This window comes from Anopheles gambiae, chromosome 2 (assembly GCF_943734735.2).
Source record: "Anopheles gambiae chromosome 2, idAnoGambNW_F1_1, whole genome shotgun sequence".
Lineage (NCBI taxonomy): Eukaryota > Metazoa > Arthropoda > Insecta > Diptera > Culicidae > Anopheles > Anopheles gambiae.
In genome coordinates this window covers 76,064,961-76,081,491 of record NC_064601.1, presented here as the reverse complement: position 1 = coordinate 76,081,491, position 16,531 = coordinate 76,064,961, and the positions used below count along the sequence as shown (strand labels likewise).

At 46.5% G+C, this 16,531-nt stretch overlaps 1 protein-coding gene across 2 annotated transcripts in view; it reads left to right on the top strand.

Moving 5' to 3' along the window:
• LOC5667313 (dendritic arbor reduction protein 1) overlaps nt 1–16,531 on the top strand; it is a 101,350-nt gene that overhangs the window by 42,484 nt on the left and 42,335 nt on the right. For both annotated transcript variants that reach the window (XM_061644774.1, XM_061644775.1), the window contains 3 exons: nt 4,869–5,052; nt 5,292–6,244; nt 6,332–6,857. In XM_061644774.1, the coding sequence (XP_061500758.1) occupies nt 4,869–5,052; nt 5,292–6,244; nt 6,332–6,857 (1,663 nt within the window). The remainder of the gene's footprint in view (nt 1–4,868; nt 5,053–5,291; nt 6,245–6,331; nt 6,858–16,531) is intronic.

Sequence of the window (16,531 nt, the reverse complement as noted above, 5' to 3'; positions counted from 1 at the left end):
CCCGAATTGCGAAACTACCTAACTGCGACTCAATGCTCTTGGGTCTCGCAGTGCCTTCAAAGACAGTCTTACTTTCTGCTTTTTGTGTTCTTTTGTTACCCGATCAACAACAAAAATAAAACCCTTCTGCCAATTGCCGGCATGGAAAAATATCTTCCGATCGTGCGGATTCAGGTCTGGAAGGAGCGGAATGGTAGACCGGCGAGTGTACCGGCAGTAGAGCATTATGCAGTACTTTCCATCCGTTCGGTAGGTATGAGTAATAGGAAAAGGATTTTTAGCGTCGCAAAAATACACCCCAGGAGGTTGGGAGGGCGCAATCGGTATTTGGGACGTTCGCTCGGTAGGTTTAATTAAATTTACAATCAATTTGTTTGTCCTGGCGGTGTGATTCGTGGCGTGATTCGCTGCTCTGCCCGGCCCGGCCCGGGTTACATTCTACGCCGAGCTGCTCCTGGGACTGTTGTCTACCTCGGCTCGGCTCGGCTAGTAGGTTGATCGTTTATGAGCCGTTGCCGAGAGCGCGTTGCTGTAAATGCTAATATTGTGTGTTCTAGCAATCGCATCAAATCATCGGCGAGTCGCACATAAATTGCTGCCATTTTACCGGCCCAAATCCAGGCGCGGACTGTTTATCCACGCTCGTTTAGGGTACCTTGTAGGTACTTAGCATAACATTCGCACAAAGCTGTCGCACGGCATGGTTGGGCTGTCAGCGGTTAGCCAATGATCATAACCTATATCCAGAATGCTTGCTGCTTGCGGTAACTACCGTGCCGGATAAAAGCAGCTACTGGGAGACGTTTCTACGCATCGTCATCAGGCAAGCTAAAACATTATATCCTTACTACATGCTCTTCTAATGAGGAGTTAGCATAGTTGATGAAAACAAGCGCACTGAAGAATACGATTTACAGCTCTTGTTTTATGAGCAAATATACACTAGCTTCTTATTACAACCTTAATTGGAAAATCAGGAAATATTAGAGAATTGATTTTTCTTCATCTCGCATACAATGTAAACACAATAACTGATTTAAATTATTCTACATTTATGTCTTAATATCTGATAAAGTTTTATTTATAGTAAAGACTGTTATCAAATACAGCCCCCATCAATGTATAGGTTTTGAGATACTTCAAATTACATTTTTATTCTTCAGATTATAATACAAGATGGAGAATAACTTTAATTATCCACCCTAAAATTCCTCCATCGACGAAAACGGTACAGTGCCACTTGTGGTGATGCCGATTGTCACCGATGTTCGAGAGATCCGCACATGGAAAAAAGAGGTTAATTTACCATCATCCTACGTGTTTGTGTATGTGTGCATGCACTCGTTCATGTAAAGCTCGAAAGCGTCCATTCAATTCAAATTTTATCGCACTTTTGTCCATTATTTTAATCCAAACAGCCCGGCACTGTTGGGTACTGTCACCCGACACGCTAAATCCGGTGGCTCTCTTGTTATTTATGGAGTGTTCTGTGCCCGCACACGATTGACACGCAGCGGTGCAGATTTCGAGCATCCATCAGATGAATTATGTGCCTACCCTGAGGCGTAAGCCACCTCCGCCGCCAGGCATTCCGGTATGGCGTGGCATTCCTCGTTAGCTCCGTGCAGTTAGTCCGTATGCCCGTGTGGTGACACATCTGATCTCGGTCAACCGTCACCGTGGATCTCACCTTTTGCCCCCTTGTGTCAGCTCGCTTCCAACCCTCTTTCTGGCCTGGTTGACCGACTGACGAGTCCCCCGCTATCGCCACCCACACGCCGGACCACGACTGACCAGCACAAAGATTGTCGATCGATCGATGAACATACTATTTTCAATGGACATTTTGTCGCACCGTTGGCCTCATTCCGGCCGTACTGTGTTGAGTCGGAGGCTCGCATCTGGACAGCTGGATAGAGACCGGGTATGATGTTGTTTTTTTTTTGTTTTGTGATAGCAACATTCAGCTGTGGCTCAGCTTCTAATGCGTCTCTAAGGGGAAGAGGAGAGCAGGGACCCCCACCAACTACTCACCCATCACCCAGAATCTCTCTTGGTTGTTGTTCTGACTAGCGTTCTTAGCCTAGTGACACACATACCTGCAGCATTATGCGTACCCACGTGTATGTGTATGTGTGTGTGTTTATCCAAACGATGGCCAGTGGTTACCGGTGCTAAATGTGTCACAAATATCGAGTGACACTGAAAATGCCCCGTTTACTGTTGCGTTGCAAATTTATAGCAGAAACAAACGCTGCAATCAATTCAACAATTAATCGCCCAGATTGTTTGATGGAGCCGTTGGCATTCGCTTAAGATTGTGTGTTTTTGTAGCCACACACAAACACTGCTGGTTAGATTTGTAAAAGCGACTATATTTGTCACCGGTTGAGACTTAATGGTATAAGAGAGCATTGGTGGTTTAGTTCTAGAAAGTGCCCGCTTAGATAGCGCTTATTTGACAGCATAATAAAGCGCACTCCACTTCGTGTGCTTTCCTACCGTAAATGTCCCATTGTATTGTCAGTAGACTGCTGGCTGCTAGTCGCGATGCCCTTACCGACTGTACGCGGGCTGTACGTATCAAGTCTTCCGGTTCAGTAGTTCGGACACGAGACGCGGTGGATGGAATTGTACCTTGAAAAGCGAATCTCGTTGTTTGCGCATTGAAAACTACTTACGCCTGACTCGAATTACTCATTCTGTTCAATCGCTTTAAATACCTGAGTCGTTTTTAACGCTGCAAAATAGTAAGCAATGTTTTCTGTTCTTTTTTTTCGTTTTCTTTACCATTGCAAGCTAGTTGTTTGTAATAGTGCAAAACGCTAAAACTATATAGGTAACCGTTGCGTATATCGCACGCTTCCAACCAGACGCGCTCTTTGCGCGATGCATTCGGTAATGCGCGAATTCTAAGCAATTGAGATATGAAGTTAATATTCTAGCTGCAGCTCACCATTCCCTACTGTCTTCCCATATAGTCCCTCGATACCCTCCCCCCCCCCCCCACCCTCCTCTGTACCGTGTGGAATCGCATAAAAGTGTTCGATAGACGCTGCTAAAGTGTCATCTCACCTCAATCTGCCAACATGCTCCACCGATACGTGCGTGCCGATCGGCAAAGGGTGACGAAGAATAATATAAAATCGATCGTAAATTCTACTACAAAACGCCGCACAGCATTTCACATGCATCGCGGTGCGCTGCCTAGCCGATATCCGAGTGGATAATTTTTTTACGGCCAATTGTATGCAAATATGTGACGGCGAATGGGGGAAGAGACGGGAGGACAGGGCAAGCAATGGATGCGTACCGGAATGTAGCCGAGGCACCGCAGTTGTTTGCCTCCATTTTGCTTTATTTAGTTGCAATTTTCCACCCTCTCAGCACAAGCGCGCTCATAAGTATTAACGTATCATGCCGTTCGGTCAGTGTTTAATGTGCCCTTTTGCGTACAGTTCAATCGCCTCGGCCGGTGTGCCGTTTTTCTTGCGCTTCACGAAAGGAACCATTTTTCATTCGCGCACATCACGCAAACGTCCGCTCGATCATTTGCAAACGTGATAAAAATGCATGTTTACGGCGAATTTATTAACTGGCGGGGGCCAAATTGGGACATATGTTACTACAGCAGATGCGCATGTTTACGACGATATTTACATAAACCATTAAACTCTAATGTAATCTAGAATATTAAAAGCTGCATGGATTCAGCTTGCAATGCGAACCGTTTCGGGCGCTATAAAACTCTGCAATTTATGGTGCTTGCAAAGATTCCGATCCGTATTGCAATCCTCATTGGTAGTGATTCCACTTGCTACCACTGACCTCTGCCGTGTAGGTGGGGAACGAGCGGGAGAGGACATTGGCATCACGAAAGCATCACGATCTCAGCGCTGGGAATTTAATTGCAAAATAGCTACGACTGCGCTAGCACTATATAAATCAATCACACCAGAGTCAGTGCCTATAATCTCGGTGATTATCGTTCCTTGCCCGATAGATGCTCCTGCAAACAGTGGGGAAACGTTTGTTTTTGCACCGAACCAACACGAACACCGTGCGCGCTGGCAAGTAGCATTTCGGACCGTCACTTTAGCGTCCATCAAGTGATCTAATCACTTCCCCAGATTTCTCACAGTCTCACCAGGGATTCTAGCGGGCCCCAATAGATCACGGCAACAACCCGTACACAACCCGCTCGGTGTTGCTTGGTCGTGTAAGCTTTCACTAGCGACCATCTGCCAAGACAACTGCTGTAGGTCGATGGCCCCTCTTCAAGCGAGGAGGTAGGGTATGGTTGTGTTTATGTAAATTAATGTTCTCAATGATTTGGATTGACAGCGCGCGAGGATCGTTGTGGGGTGCATCGTTGAGAAACGATCATCTGCTTGTGTGGTGATCGTAACACGGCAACAGTTGATTGCTGCTATGTTTTCTAGGCGAAAAATGCTGGTAAAGTTTTATCGACGGTGGAATCGTTTTTGTTACAAATTTTATTAAAATTCTACTGTGAATTGTGTATGGAATGCTGTGTAAAATATTAACGAGTAGGTTCAATACCCGTGTAGGTTCTGCACAGTGTTTCATCTTCTGAAACAGTGCACTTAACGGCTCCTCCTCGAAAGCATTCCGTCGTTAATGTATAATCCTGTCAGCAGTGCATTTTTGACAACACGCTAAATGCATTTGTAGTTATGAAACGTCTTATCATAAATTATGTACAGACGGCCTTCGAAGCATTCTTCACGCAAAGTGTTCTTTTTTTGTTCTCCCCGCCGCCGCCATCGAATCACCGTGACAGTACCGAGCAGGACAACGTTCATTAATTTCTCCCTTTCGTTTATCATCTGCTCAATTAATTTCAGTCACCAGAATTAGAATTTCGGCATGAGCTGATGGGGCGCATAAATAAATTGGAAACCGATGTCGAGCTGGACGTTGTACCGGGTAGTCAGCATCATCCATCATCCAGCTCACCGCTGTCGTCGTCCGGATTATCCAGCTACACCAGCCAGAACTACGAGCATTATGGAAAGGAGTTTTTCTTCGGTACGTATCACCCACGGTTGGCTGTCGACATAAAAACAAGACGCCACCAGTGTGTCAAAATTATTCCAGAAAGCTTTCCGAAAGCTTCTCCATGTTGGCTACTGTAATGGAAAACATTTGCTTAAATCGATAACAACTTCGCTTCGAGCTGAGCTTTGTTTTATCGAATACAATATTAATTAATAAAACAAATCTTTTTGTTTTTCGTAATACGCTTTCTTACGGTCTATTTCCCGAAGGTAACAAACATCGCGACATGCTATGTGCGGAGTCGGAGGATTCGTTTCTACGGCCGCCACTGTGGGAGGACATCACCAGCTCGATACAGAACATCGACCCCGAGAATGCCATCATGCTCGGAACCATGAATGGCATACCGCAGGTCAAGATGGAAGCCGTAGACGACCCGTTCCTGGAACCGCTGTCCTCGCCACTGCTCAGCCCGCTTGAGATCAAAACGGAAAAGAGCAACCTACTGGCGCAAAGCGCCACCAACCATAACAACAACCTTAGCCATCTACACAACAACAATAACAACAGCATCCACCAAAACCATATGCACAGCGACGTCACAAGCTGTCACGCTAGCAGTAACAACAATAGTAACGCGACCAACAATGGCAGCAATAATTTCCTCTCTAACAATGGCTCCGGCTACACGCACAGCATTGCAACAGCTCATGGTCATGCAAATCAGCACAATCTCAATGGCTATCTTGCTGGAACGAATGGGAGTGGTTCTAGTCTGCAGCTTCTTACTAATCATCCACCTCAGCAGCAGCAGCAGCAGCAGCAGCAGCAACACCAGCCGCAGCATCATCAGCCTCAACAACTTCAGCAGCAACAGCAGCAGCAACAGCAACACCATCAACTACAACACACGCACCTTCAGCATCAACAGCATCAGCAGCAGCAGCATCACCATCAGCACCAACATCACCCGCAGCAACATTTGCAGGTGAATCAAAACAATAATTACTATCACTGGCAGCCTCAGCAGCAACACCAGCAAGGCCTTACGGGGACAGGTGGTGCAGCGACATTGAATCAACCTCCTGGTCCGATGTATCACGGCAAATATGCAGCATCGCAGAGTTCCAGTGTGTGTGCAACGCCTATTTCCAGGCTAATGTACGTCCCGCCTCTAACACCACCGAACTCCGACCCCGGTAGTCCAGGGAACAATCTTCAGGTAGGTGTAGTTCCAAGGCTCGTTTCATAAAACAAACGATGCACCTCTGTGAGCGTTTTAAGTGAACTTTTTTTCTCTTCCGCATAGAATCCTCCTCGTAGAACCCCACCTCCTCCTTACCATCAGCAGCAACAACAACATCAACAGCAACAACATCAACAGCAGCAGGTCCTGCAAGGAACACACATCCATCATCACTCGCACGGTGGCATGGTCAGTGCGCAATCGATTGCGGGTCCAACCCAGCCCCAACTACTGCAACCGCTCCCGCCAAACGCCGCTTTAGCTGCTCAGCCTACGCAACCAAATGCAATAACCGCCAACGGTTCCCTTCACCCTCTCACGCCATCGATGCCCAGCGCGATCGGTTCGCTAACAGCGACCTCCGGTACGAGCACTGGTTCCGGCAACACCAGCAACACGGGCGGATCATCGGCATCCACACGCAACGGATCGTCCTCGCGAGGTTCTAGTTCCAAGCGGCAGAGTTCCGCACACAGCATCAACAGCGTGCTGAGCAGCGCTGGTGTAGTGAAACACATCGTAGGCCGCTACAATCGTCGCAACAATCCGGAGCTAGAGAAACGGCGAATACACCACTGTGATTTTATCGGTAAGTACAACCATACTGTCCCGTGTCTTGGCTTTCGCTTCCTATTTCATGCGTGTTGCACTAATTCCCATGAAATCGGTACCGTCTTGCTGTGCGTCGTTCATTTCCACTAAGACCCACCACGACTGCCGGGTGATGTGTATGGAATGATAGCATATGTGTCCCACTGATCACAGCCCTTGCCAAATGCAGCTATTTTGGTGGTGCACTGTCGTCAGTGTATCAAACCGATGCATGCCCCCGTGCTGATCTGATTGCACGCTGCAGATAATTAATAATATGGATAATTTTTGTACACAAGCGCTTCGTTACGTTCGCTTCACGTTTAGGTGAGGTTGCCATCGTCAGCACATAGATCGACAGTAATCAGCACCGTACCCATGCCTGACGGATGTCTTGGTAAACGTTTCTGGCTGCGACCTGCTGGCCGGTTCCAGTGCCATCCATAAACGGAATGTGAGAAAAATCACCCGTCAATTTTTCACTACCCTTTCTTCCACCAGCCCCTCGCTGGGAAGTGGCAGGTAGCTATCGAAATGCGCCCGATATGCGCCCATTCCCTAGAGAAGTTCGCCGTGCATGAGGCGTGTGCATTGGTGCCGCAATAAAATTAAGACATTTACGCGATAATTCATTAGTTCTCCTCCCTTTTGATTATGATGTTCGAGGGCGAGATCCCTTAGCAGGAGCGGGTAACAGCCATGGCTACGGAGACGTGCTCGTTTTTCCTTTGCGTACGCGCCATTTAAAAATCGATAATTATCACTCTCTCAGTCCTAGGCGTCGTCGTCGTTGTGGTCGTCTGTGTCACCCAGATCGCGATCCAGGGCGTAAAGGGTGGTAGCCAACACTAAGCGTGAAGTTACCTTATTCGAGTGTGCGTCTCGCGGGAAAGAGAGTAGGAGGCGAGCGCGATCGCTCGGACGTGCGATATTCTTTCACGGCAACTAGCCGACAACGACTGATGAATCAATTTGTAGCCAACTTACCGGACTCGCAAAGTTTCATTTTCACCCACGTCCAAAAAAGGGATGTATAATGCAGGCTGCGTGAGCTAAACTTTCCACGCATTTTTCCCAGCCCCGTACGGTGTACTCTTTGCCGACACTCCACTGTAAAGGTACCCTTCTACGGCAGCGGTGCTCGAACGGCAGTACGGGAAAGTCGTCGATATTGAAACGCGAGATAATTAGTGCTGGCATGGGTAGAACAGCATAGCTAACACGTTGCTGCAAATAAGTATCATGTAACATTTTGATTTAGTTTCGCGTTTTTGTTTAACAATAACCGTTGAACAGCTTTGCCAAACGTCTTGTTCAATTTATTTTTTTTTGTTTTGTTAAAATGTAAAAATCTGAGAAGGTTTAGTTGAATGGAATGAAAGTGTATCCATGTAATATAAAATTAATCAGCACAAAATCGCTTTCAGTAAATGCTTAACCTACCAGTCGTATATTTTATGCTGTTGATTGAACAGCCTGTTGGTGATTATTAAGACCCGTCACTATCTCGATCAACTCGTCAGCTAATCAGGCTACCAGTCGCGACAGAATAATTCCTCCATCATGCGCCATCACCCATCCCTGCCCGACTGAACCAAACGTCTTTGGGTCGTCGATCAAACGTCGCCACAACTGTTACAGCCAGAAGGTGTGCAAAGTTATCGCTGAGTGGAAAACTTATCACCCATACAGCGATACCCAGCCAATTAATCGTAATTTTCACCCTGATCCAATTTCGCGCGATCGAAATCGAATTGCGAAGTTATTGTCGGACAAAAGTGAAACCCCTCGTAAGCTGCGCAGGTACGCAAGTCCTTGCTGTACTAGAGCTCTGTAATATTACTAGGAAGTGGTCCATTTAACAGACGATCAGTCGACACAGTCGAGACAGATGTTACGCTAGTTTTTGTTTCAGCTCGTGTGCATTTGAGCACCTCGATTGGTGATCTTGTTTTTTTTCTGATTAACCTTCCTTAAGCTGCACCGCGGGCAACAATTGTCCTAACGAAGCGCGTAATTATTTTCTCTAATTAAATCAATTAATGACGATCGGTAGCCACTCGGTGCAGGAGGACAGCACGTCTCCCGTTGCCGGATGTTCGTGCAATGATCACGTTGGTTTTTTTACCGTGCGGTGTACCAACGGTGTCCAGCCCCTGGGACGATACCTAGGCCATAGGAACAGAATTTTTAATCATGATTTATCACATAATAAGATTTAATAATTGCGTCCCAATAGAGTCTGTGCCAGGGCGGGAGGGAACAATGATTTATTGATTCCTTTTCGTGTTTTGTTTTTCTCTCGCTACTGCATGAGTACGCGCCACTTCTAAACCAACTCGTGCTGTACTTTCCCCTTTCACACGCCATCCATCTTGCCCGCGCCAGCTCGTGGCATGACAGCTGGGAAAGAAGTGTAAGCGCACCGCGCACCAGGAAGGTGGGTGAAAAAGTTGTCATCGAAGCGAATCAGTTTCAATTCCATATAGAGTGGTGAGAAACGCGCGACTCTGCGCGAAGTGAGCGATGCACTCCCGTTCGAACTAGTTCCACATATCTTCTGCCACACAGTCACGTGCAGCCATAGCAAGCGCACAGCCAGGCACTGCAAGGGAACACACATCATCTTTCGAACCCATTGGCAGCTAGATCAGCAGCAACATAATCATTGGGCTCCCACTAACAATCCCGCTGACATGCGGTGGGAGCCCGAAATAAACATGGATCTCCGGGATCTGGGACACTGGGGGTCTCTAGGCTCTGCGGGTAGACGCAGTACGAGGAGCCACCTTGGATCGTGTCATCTGTCAGCGCTGTCTGTGTTGCGCTTGGTGGTGTTGTAGCTTTTGGCATGTTACACTACATTACCGTGATTCGCAACACACACACACTCCGTGTCAACGGTACAAACTTCCCTGGCGCTCCATCCTAGGACAAATAGGGCCAGGTCCTGGGTTTCGTAAATTGAAAAATCATTAATAACGCGCAATGTTTGCTTGCTGCCTGTTATTAGTCGCGCTTTACACAACTTCCAATCCAATTGAATTTGTCGATACAATTTATGATTAATACGCTGGAATCGGGCCAACCGCCAGTAGGCTGTTTAGTTCGAAGCTCTAGGCAGTCGCAATTGTTCGTTTGTTACGGTCGTGTCGAGGACATATCAGCGGGGGTCACTCAATTGCACCCGGGCAAACAAACAACCACCCGGACCATTTGGGGTCTGGGGATCTACTGAACTTCTGAACTTCGGATTTTCTCCTTCAATCCAATCCGCAACCGGTCGAGGGTGTCCAGCCCGGGTGGTGTCTTATTTTTACCTCTACCTTTTTTTTTTTGCTTACACGTACAAGAACGAACGCTAACCGAATCTTGATCTCGTCACCCAGGTGCTTTGTCCGCTGACGAATGATCGTGAATCAAGATCAAATTCTTGGCTGACGAGAGTGTGACGTGATTTTTCTTTACCAATCAATCAAAAAGCCATGATACACAGTTTTTACGCGACACGATCGGCGAGGACGGACAGGCAACCCCGCTGTGGCATATGGCATACGGTTTCGGACGAACATTATCGATCGATCTAGTGTTTCGTTCTGGGGCTCCGGGACTTTGTTCGGATTTGTTTGCTACGGCCCTTAATCTGTTCCACTGGCATGGAGCAGATCGCTACGGCTTCGATTCTAGTTCAATGGTTTTGAGAACAAGGAATTGAACGTATGGGAACATGTTTTATTTACAACAACCACCAAATTGTGCTGCTCACATTGCCCTCGTCAGAGGGAGCTTTGTTATGTACAGAAAAGTGGAAAAAATGGTACCTCGTATCTGTTGCTACAAACCGGATATTGTTAACTTGAGCGCAAAACAATGTTTCGTTAATGTTGAAGGTTAATCTCCAGCATTATACCGTATTAGAGCAAGAAGGTTACAAAGCTGACTGCTTCGAAGAACATCTGTATAATGTTACATACACTTGTATTGGTTATTGTTTGAAAAAGATTTAAAAATAAAATTGTCGAACAAAATTATATCAAAAATACTTAAGGCAAGCCACTTTGAGCAAACCTAGCAGGGAATGGATTCATTCTTAAACGCAGCTATAAATTCGAGCTCAACTAGCCAGCCGGAAACATCAGACCGTACCGAAGACGTTCCTTATCACGACTCAGATGGGTCGATTGCTTTTTCCACGGTTCGGGTAATCCTCACGAAGCTCGGGTCCAAATGCCCGCCTAATAGTAAATCTGCCGGAAGCAGAAGAAGCTGGCGAATCACGGTCGTGTCCCATAAGTCGCGGGGCACCATCAGATAAAATTTAATTAATCCTTATTGCGCTCATGACCGAATCATTAATTAGCTTCCATTTCTAAACGGCGCCCTCTACGATGCACTCTGCACACGTAGACACACACACAGAAACACATTTCGCTTGGCCAATTGATAATAACCGTTTCAGTTTACGACCACCCGCTGGTGCCTCATGCCGTACCTTGCCACATTCTGCAAAAGCGTCCAATCGGATACGATTGCATTTCTGAAGACGTTTGAGAGCTACGGGTTCGTCTCAAGCGCAAAAAGATCAGTGGTCCGGGGAAGCTCAATGTTGAGGAAACATTCCGAGGAATGAGTAAAGAAAAAAAGGCCTTCACACACATACACATGGAAGGATTACGTTTAGTCGCATAATGACACAAATTGCACGCCCGTCATGCCTAACGTCCAAACAATCTGGTGACGATTGGATCGTTTGAACGGTTCGAATTGCACCGAAATCGTTCCCAATTGAGTCACCCTGACCATGGGCGCCGTATCGAAGCAATGCAAGATCGGGGGAAGCGTGAAAAAAGTGAAAGGTTACAGATTCGGTACCCGAGTGGTGAAGTTTGGTAAATGATCTTCAGCGCTCCAATGATCGTACGCATTTATCAACAGTCGCGCCAACCGTGCTAGGAGGTTTTTGATACAATTCTATTTCGGTTTTGATCGGCTTTGAATTGGCACGTTTGCTTTCACGCGTCACCGCATTGGACCTACTTATGGTGGCGGCCGCTAGACTTGGCGGTAATAAATGATCAGAATAAGTTATAAAATTTAATATTTTATTTTTATTTCGCATTGTTGTTGGTCCCGAGGCCACGAAGTGCCCAGCTGGTATGCTGCCCGGGCTGTAGCCTTCGATGGGTCATGCAAAACCGCCACGAAACCATAAACCGGAGTAGTGGCTTGCAGACGTTTTGCAGGAAAAAGCAACAGCAACAACAAAAATCGTACCTGCAACTAAATAAAGCGTAGTTCAAACTGGATCACCACTCGCCGTAACCGGGGAGAGGGCACCCTAGACGTGCGCTATTCCTTTCAAACGTCCTGCACACACACACACACACACACACACACATACATAGACGAAGATGACGGCGACGACGGACCAGAGCTGCCTCGCCCCGTCAGTCTTATTCATTCATGTTTGCTCTGCATGTGATGATTGGCCTGATTTGGACCGCTGCACGCCGTACGGCCAGCGAATGCCAAAAAGAGCACCGAGGTAATGAATAGATTGTAGTTTATTGGATTTTTATCCCACTGAGATCAAATTGCGATTGCACTACGGGCACCACGCAGCAGGGCCCGCGCTAGTTCAGGCTGTACGGTAGGCACACGCGGCACGTGGGAGGAACGGTACTGACCGGGACGTGCAGATGATTGCAAAAGACAGATCCAAGGCGGTCATGCGAGAGGAACTTCTGGTTGATATCGGTCATGCATACATCGACCGCTTGACTCGCTCAGGCCGCAAACAAGAGCGAATTGATTGATTTCCACAGCACCATAAACCATTTATCCATTATCGCCCCGAGCTCGTCCGATCGTGCCGGTAGGAAGGTTGGCGAAGGATGCATGACGCACAAAAGGCTATTAAAATATTTTCGGGTTGATCTCGTTTCGTCGCCTCTCGTCCACTGCATGATTTTGGTAATGCTTTGGGGAGCAACGAGGAGGGTACGGAATCCTCACGGCGAAGGGCCCGATCGTACGCATAACGATCCCATTATGTTGCTGCTTATTGGAGTGTCAATTTCATTTCAAACGGGACTTGTGTCGGATCTCTAAACCACCATTGCTGGTTCCTCGCACAAAACAGCTGATGGATCAACAGGGCATAATTAAGACATCGTAGCCCACTGGGCCACTGGCGGTCGGCGTTGGATGCATGGTTCGATTTTACCAACTTTGACAACATCGTTATAATGACCGTTTGGAGCGTGCCGATACGTCTGGCCCAGCCGACGATGCAAAACGTCCGTGTACGAAAGCGAAAGTGAACCATAGTTCACCTTTCCGAGCCGAGCACGAGTGACCTTAATTATCAGCCAGCATGCTGATCGCTGGTCGCCGTTTGCCACCCTGCTTCTTGGGGGAGCGCATAATTTCGGCCACCAGCGCCCTGAACGCCACGTTCGCCGGGCGCGTTTGGTTCCTTTGTTCAACCGTCAGTCATGGCGGTAGCAAAACAGCTCCAAATCAACCGAAAACACCGCCGGACGCGTACCTACACCGTCGACGCGACGACGAAATCTGGAATCTGGTAAACTATTACCTTTCAACGCGTCATTAAGCTAGACGCGTCCGTTCCGCATCATACACGCTGGGCTGGGTGCTGCGAAATTGGGTTGATACGACGCCACGACAGTCTAAGACATGCTAAGACAGCGAGTTTTTTTTTCTGCACAGTCACGGGCGTTTCCTTGGAATGTGGGTTCATATTTACAAACACGGCTGGGTCGATCGCACAATTGCTGCCTGCTGTGTAATTGATGCAATACAAGCATTGCCCAAACTCTTTCCGGATACGTTGCATTTACTGGAGATACCGTTGAAGGGATGGTTTGATTAAGTTGAAAACATTGGGTTGTCATACAGAATCAAGATTTTTAAACCACGGTGTTGATTGTTGCTTAACTTTAGAAGACATTTGTGTAATTGAAATTTAAATAATATGATAAAACTTTTGGGTGAACTTGACTCAACTAAGACCAAAAATTATTTACAAACAAGCACACAAACCGAGGTCTACAGTTAAGGGTGTTTGCCTGATTGCATTTACTCTTGTTTTACCTCGTTACTTCGTTACAAGCTACAAGATTGAATTGTAAGATTAATAAGCACTTAGTGTAAAAAAAGCTGTCACTCAGCTCGGTGGTTACTTTATGAAATTTTCTATTATTGCAGCATCGCAACACTGAGGCTGTTCATGATTACACAATTAGCAAATGAAGCTTTTCTTACGTCTCCTTTAATCGAGAGCACAATGGCACGAAGTAAGAAGTTGTGCTCGCATTCACCGCATTGTCCGCCACGACACGCAGCATGCTGGTGACCCGTGCGATCGAAATATCACCAAAGCAAGGCAAGCGCTGAATGGCAGCCAAACAGGGAAAACGTTCGCTAAACAATTTAACACCATGTTTGGATAAATGGCTTGAACAATTTTTTCCCCGCATCGCTTTCTTTCTCCACTGCTGTTCTTCGTTTTCCACTAGGTCGGGCCTTGTTGTCGGCCGCGCAAAGAAGATTGCCGGCTGTCGCGTGTGGCGTGATAGTATGCTGGTGATAATTTTCCCTCATTTATGCTACTTTGATTAGGTATTATGCACTGGTGCTCTCTTTCTCGTGTGCGCGGCATAGCCTGCCGAGTGCCCCTGTCCTTCCCCACCATCCCCAGTCGCTACGAATGCAATTCCGTGTGTGAGCTTGCCATCATGACATGCTGCAGGGAGCACGCTGTATTGGGATTTATACCGCCCCACTGTAGCAGCCCCACATACACTCACAGTTCGTGCAGCAGCAGATCGTCTCCTTTCTCCGGTACAACTATTTTCATTAAATTAAATTAAATTATAAAAGTAAATTGAATTCAGTGACCAACCGACCGACTTCAGCCGGTTACTTGCGGTTAGTAGAGGCGCAATCATCCTCCTCGCCGAAAAAAAAAGGTATATAGATCGCCTTCAGTTTTGCTCATTTGCCCCCGGGGCTGTGCGGTGACACACGGACCCAGCTGGTAAGCTGCTAACCTGCCAGACTTGCACTGGGCGTGAAGGGAGCAAAGTAATAGAGAGAAAAAAAGCCGACAGGTATAAATTCCTTGCCGCTCGAGTGCATCGAGCCACCGGTGCAGCAATGCTGAAACATTTCTACAACAAATTGTGCGCACTTGCCACGATTTTGTTACTCCTGCGCGCCGGCGAGGGCCAGGCAAGGGAAACAGAACGGCGAAAAGCACCTTTCTTTGGGTGGAGTGTCTGCGACTGTACCGAGTTAGCGTGGATCTCTTCGGTAAGGCCGCATGTCCAGTGGTGATAAAGTTGGCTCCACACTAAACCAGACTTTGATCACGACATCATGCTTGCAGACGGACGCTAACGATGGACGAGATTTTTGTGTCGATCGTTTCTGTGTGTATGTGTTTTTTTTTCTATTTATTTTGTGCCCTGGCCTGTTGGTGCTTTTGCTCTGCTCTTCTAGATAGGTGAGCATCGATCGATAGTAGCAGACAAAAAGAGTAAAACAGAAACACGTTTCTCGAGGGGGGAAGTACAACCGAACCGCGCGCAATAAACATCGTCTGGATGAACTAATACTGGATCTTGGTATGATTTTCCACTGCAATCCACTGCAGACAATTGCAATTGAAGTGATATTTGCTCTATTTATTTTTTCTATAGCGTTTCAAGTCGTTGATAATTAATACCACAATCAATAGATAGACACCCCGTACGGGGCAACCGTTTTTCTACCAGCTCAGCTACACGCCGTCAAGTTTTACGGTGAATTAATTTTTGCCCTTGTGATTGGGAAAATATCTAAGCTCATCGAAGGGCATCTTCGGCAAACCATCCCCCGTTTGGCTGGCTTTTTCTACTGCCACGATTACTTATCGTCCATGTGCCATTAGCTTCGACACGAGAGGTTAATAGATTTAGTTCGTGAGTCCACTTGCTCAACCCGCGGCAAAAGGTGCATTACGAGCTCACGCCCCATATTGTTTGTCAGGGCACGATAGGAAGTGGGAATCTATCCGGAAAGCTGGGTGTGTTTATTCTACCACATCTCGTCGTGATGGCGATTTTTTGCCAACTAATTAGCGCAGCATCTTACAATTGGCCCTGCCAACCATCTTGTACACAAAATTAGTTGAGGATATTTTTCAATTTAAAGCTTACTATTGAGTTAAAATAATAGTTTGACATAACAAACAGAATTCTCGATTGACTGTTCAGCGTCCCTTTAGTGTGGTCCATGTTGCTCATTCATATGGCGAGAATTAAATATGTTAAATGTTACACTAGCACAATCTAGTGAACTAAGCAATCCGTCTACACAGGAATAAATATTCAGCTTTAGAAAGCAATTAATATTACATACATTAGGTATAAATAGCTTATTTGATACACGCGAATATAATAGCATTAAAATTAGATACAATTTAATAGTGTATGTTATATGCATTTACAAAGGAATTAATTTTAATGTGTTTGTAATTCAGATGAGATGGTAATCAAGCTACAAATTGACATCCATTTAGTTAATGCAAATGTTACATACTATCCATTGCATAGATAATAGTACAAACCACTCCAATCACAGTCTACATCCGACATACAAAATAAC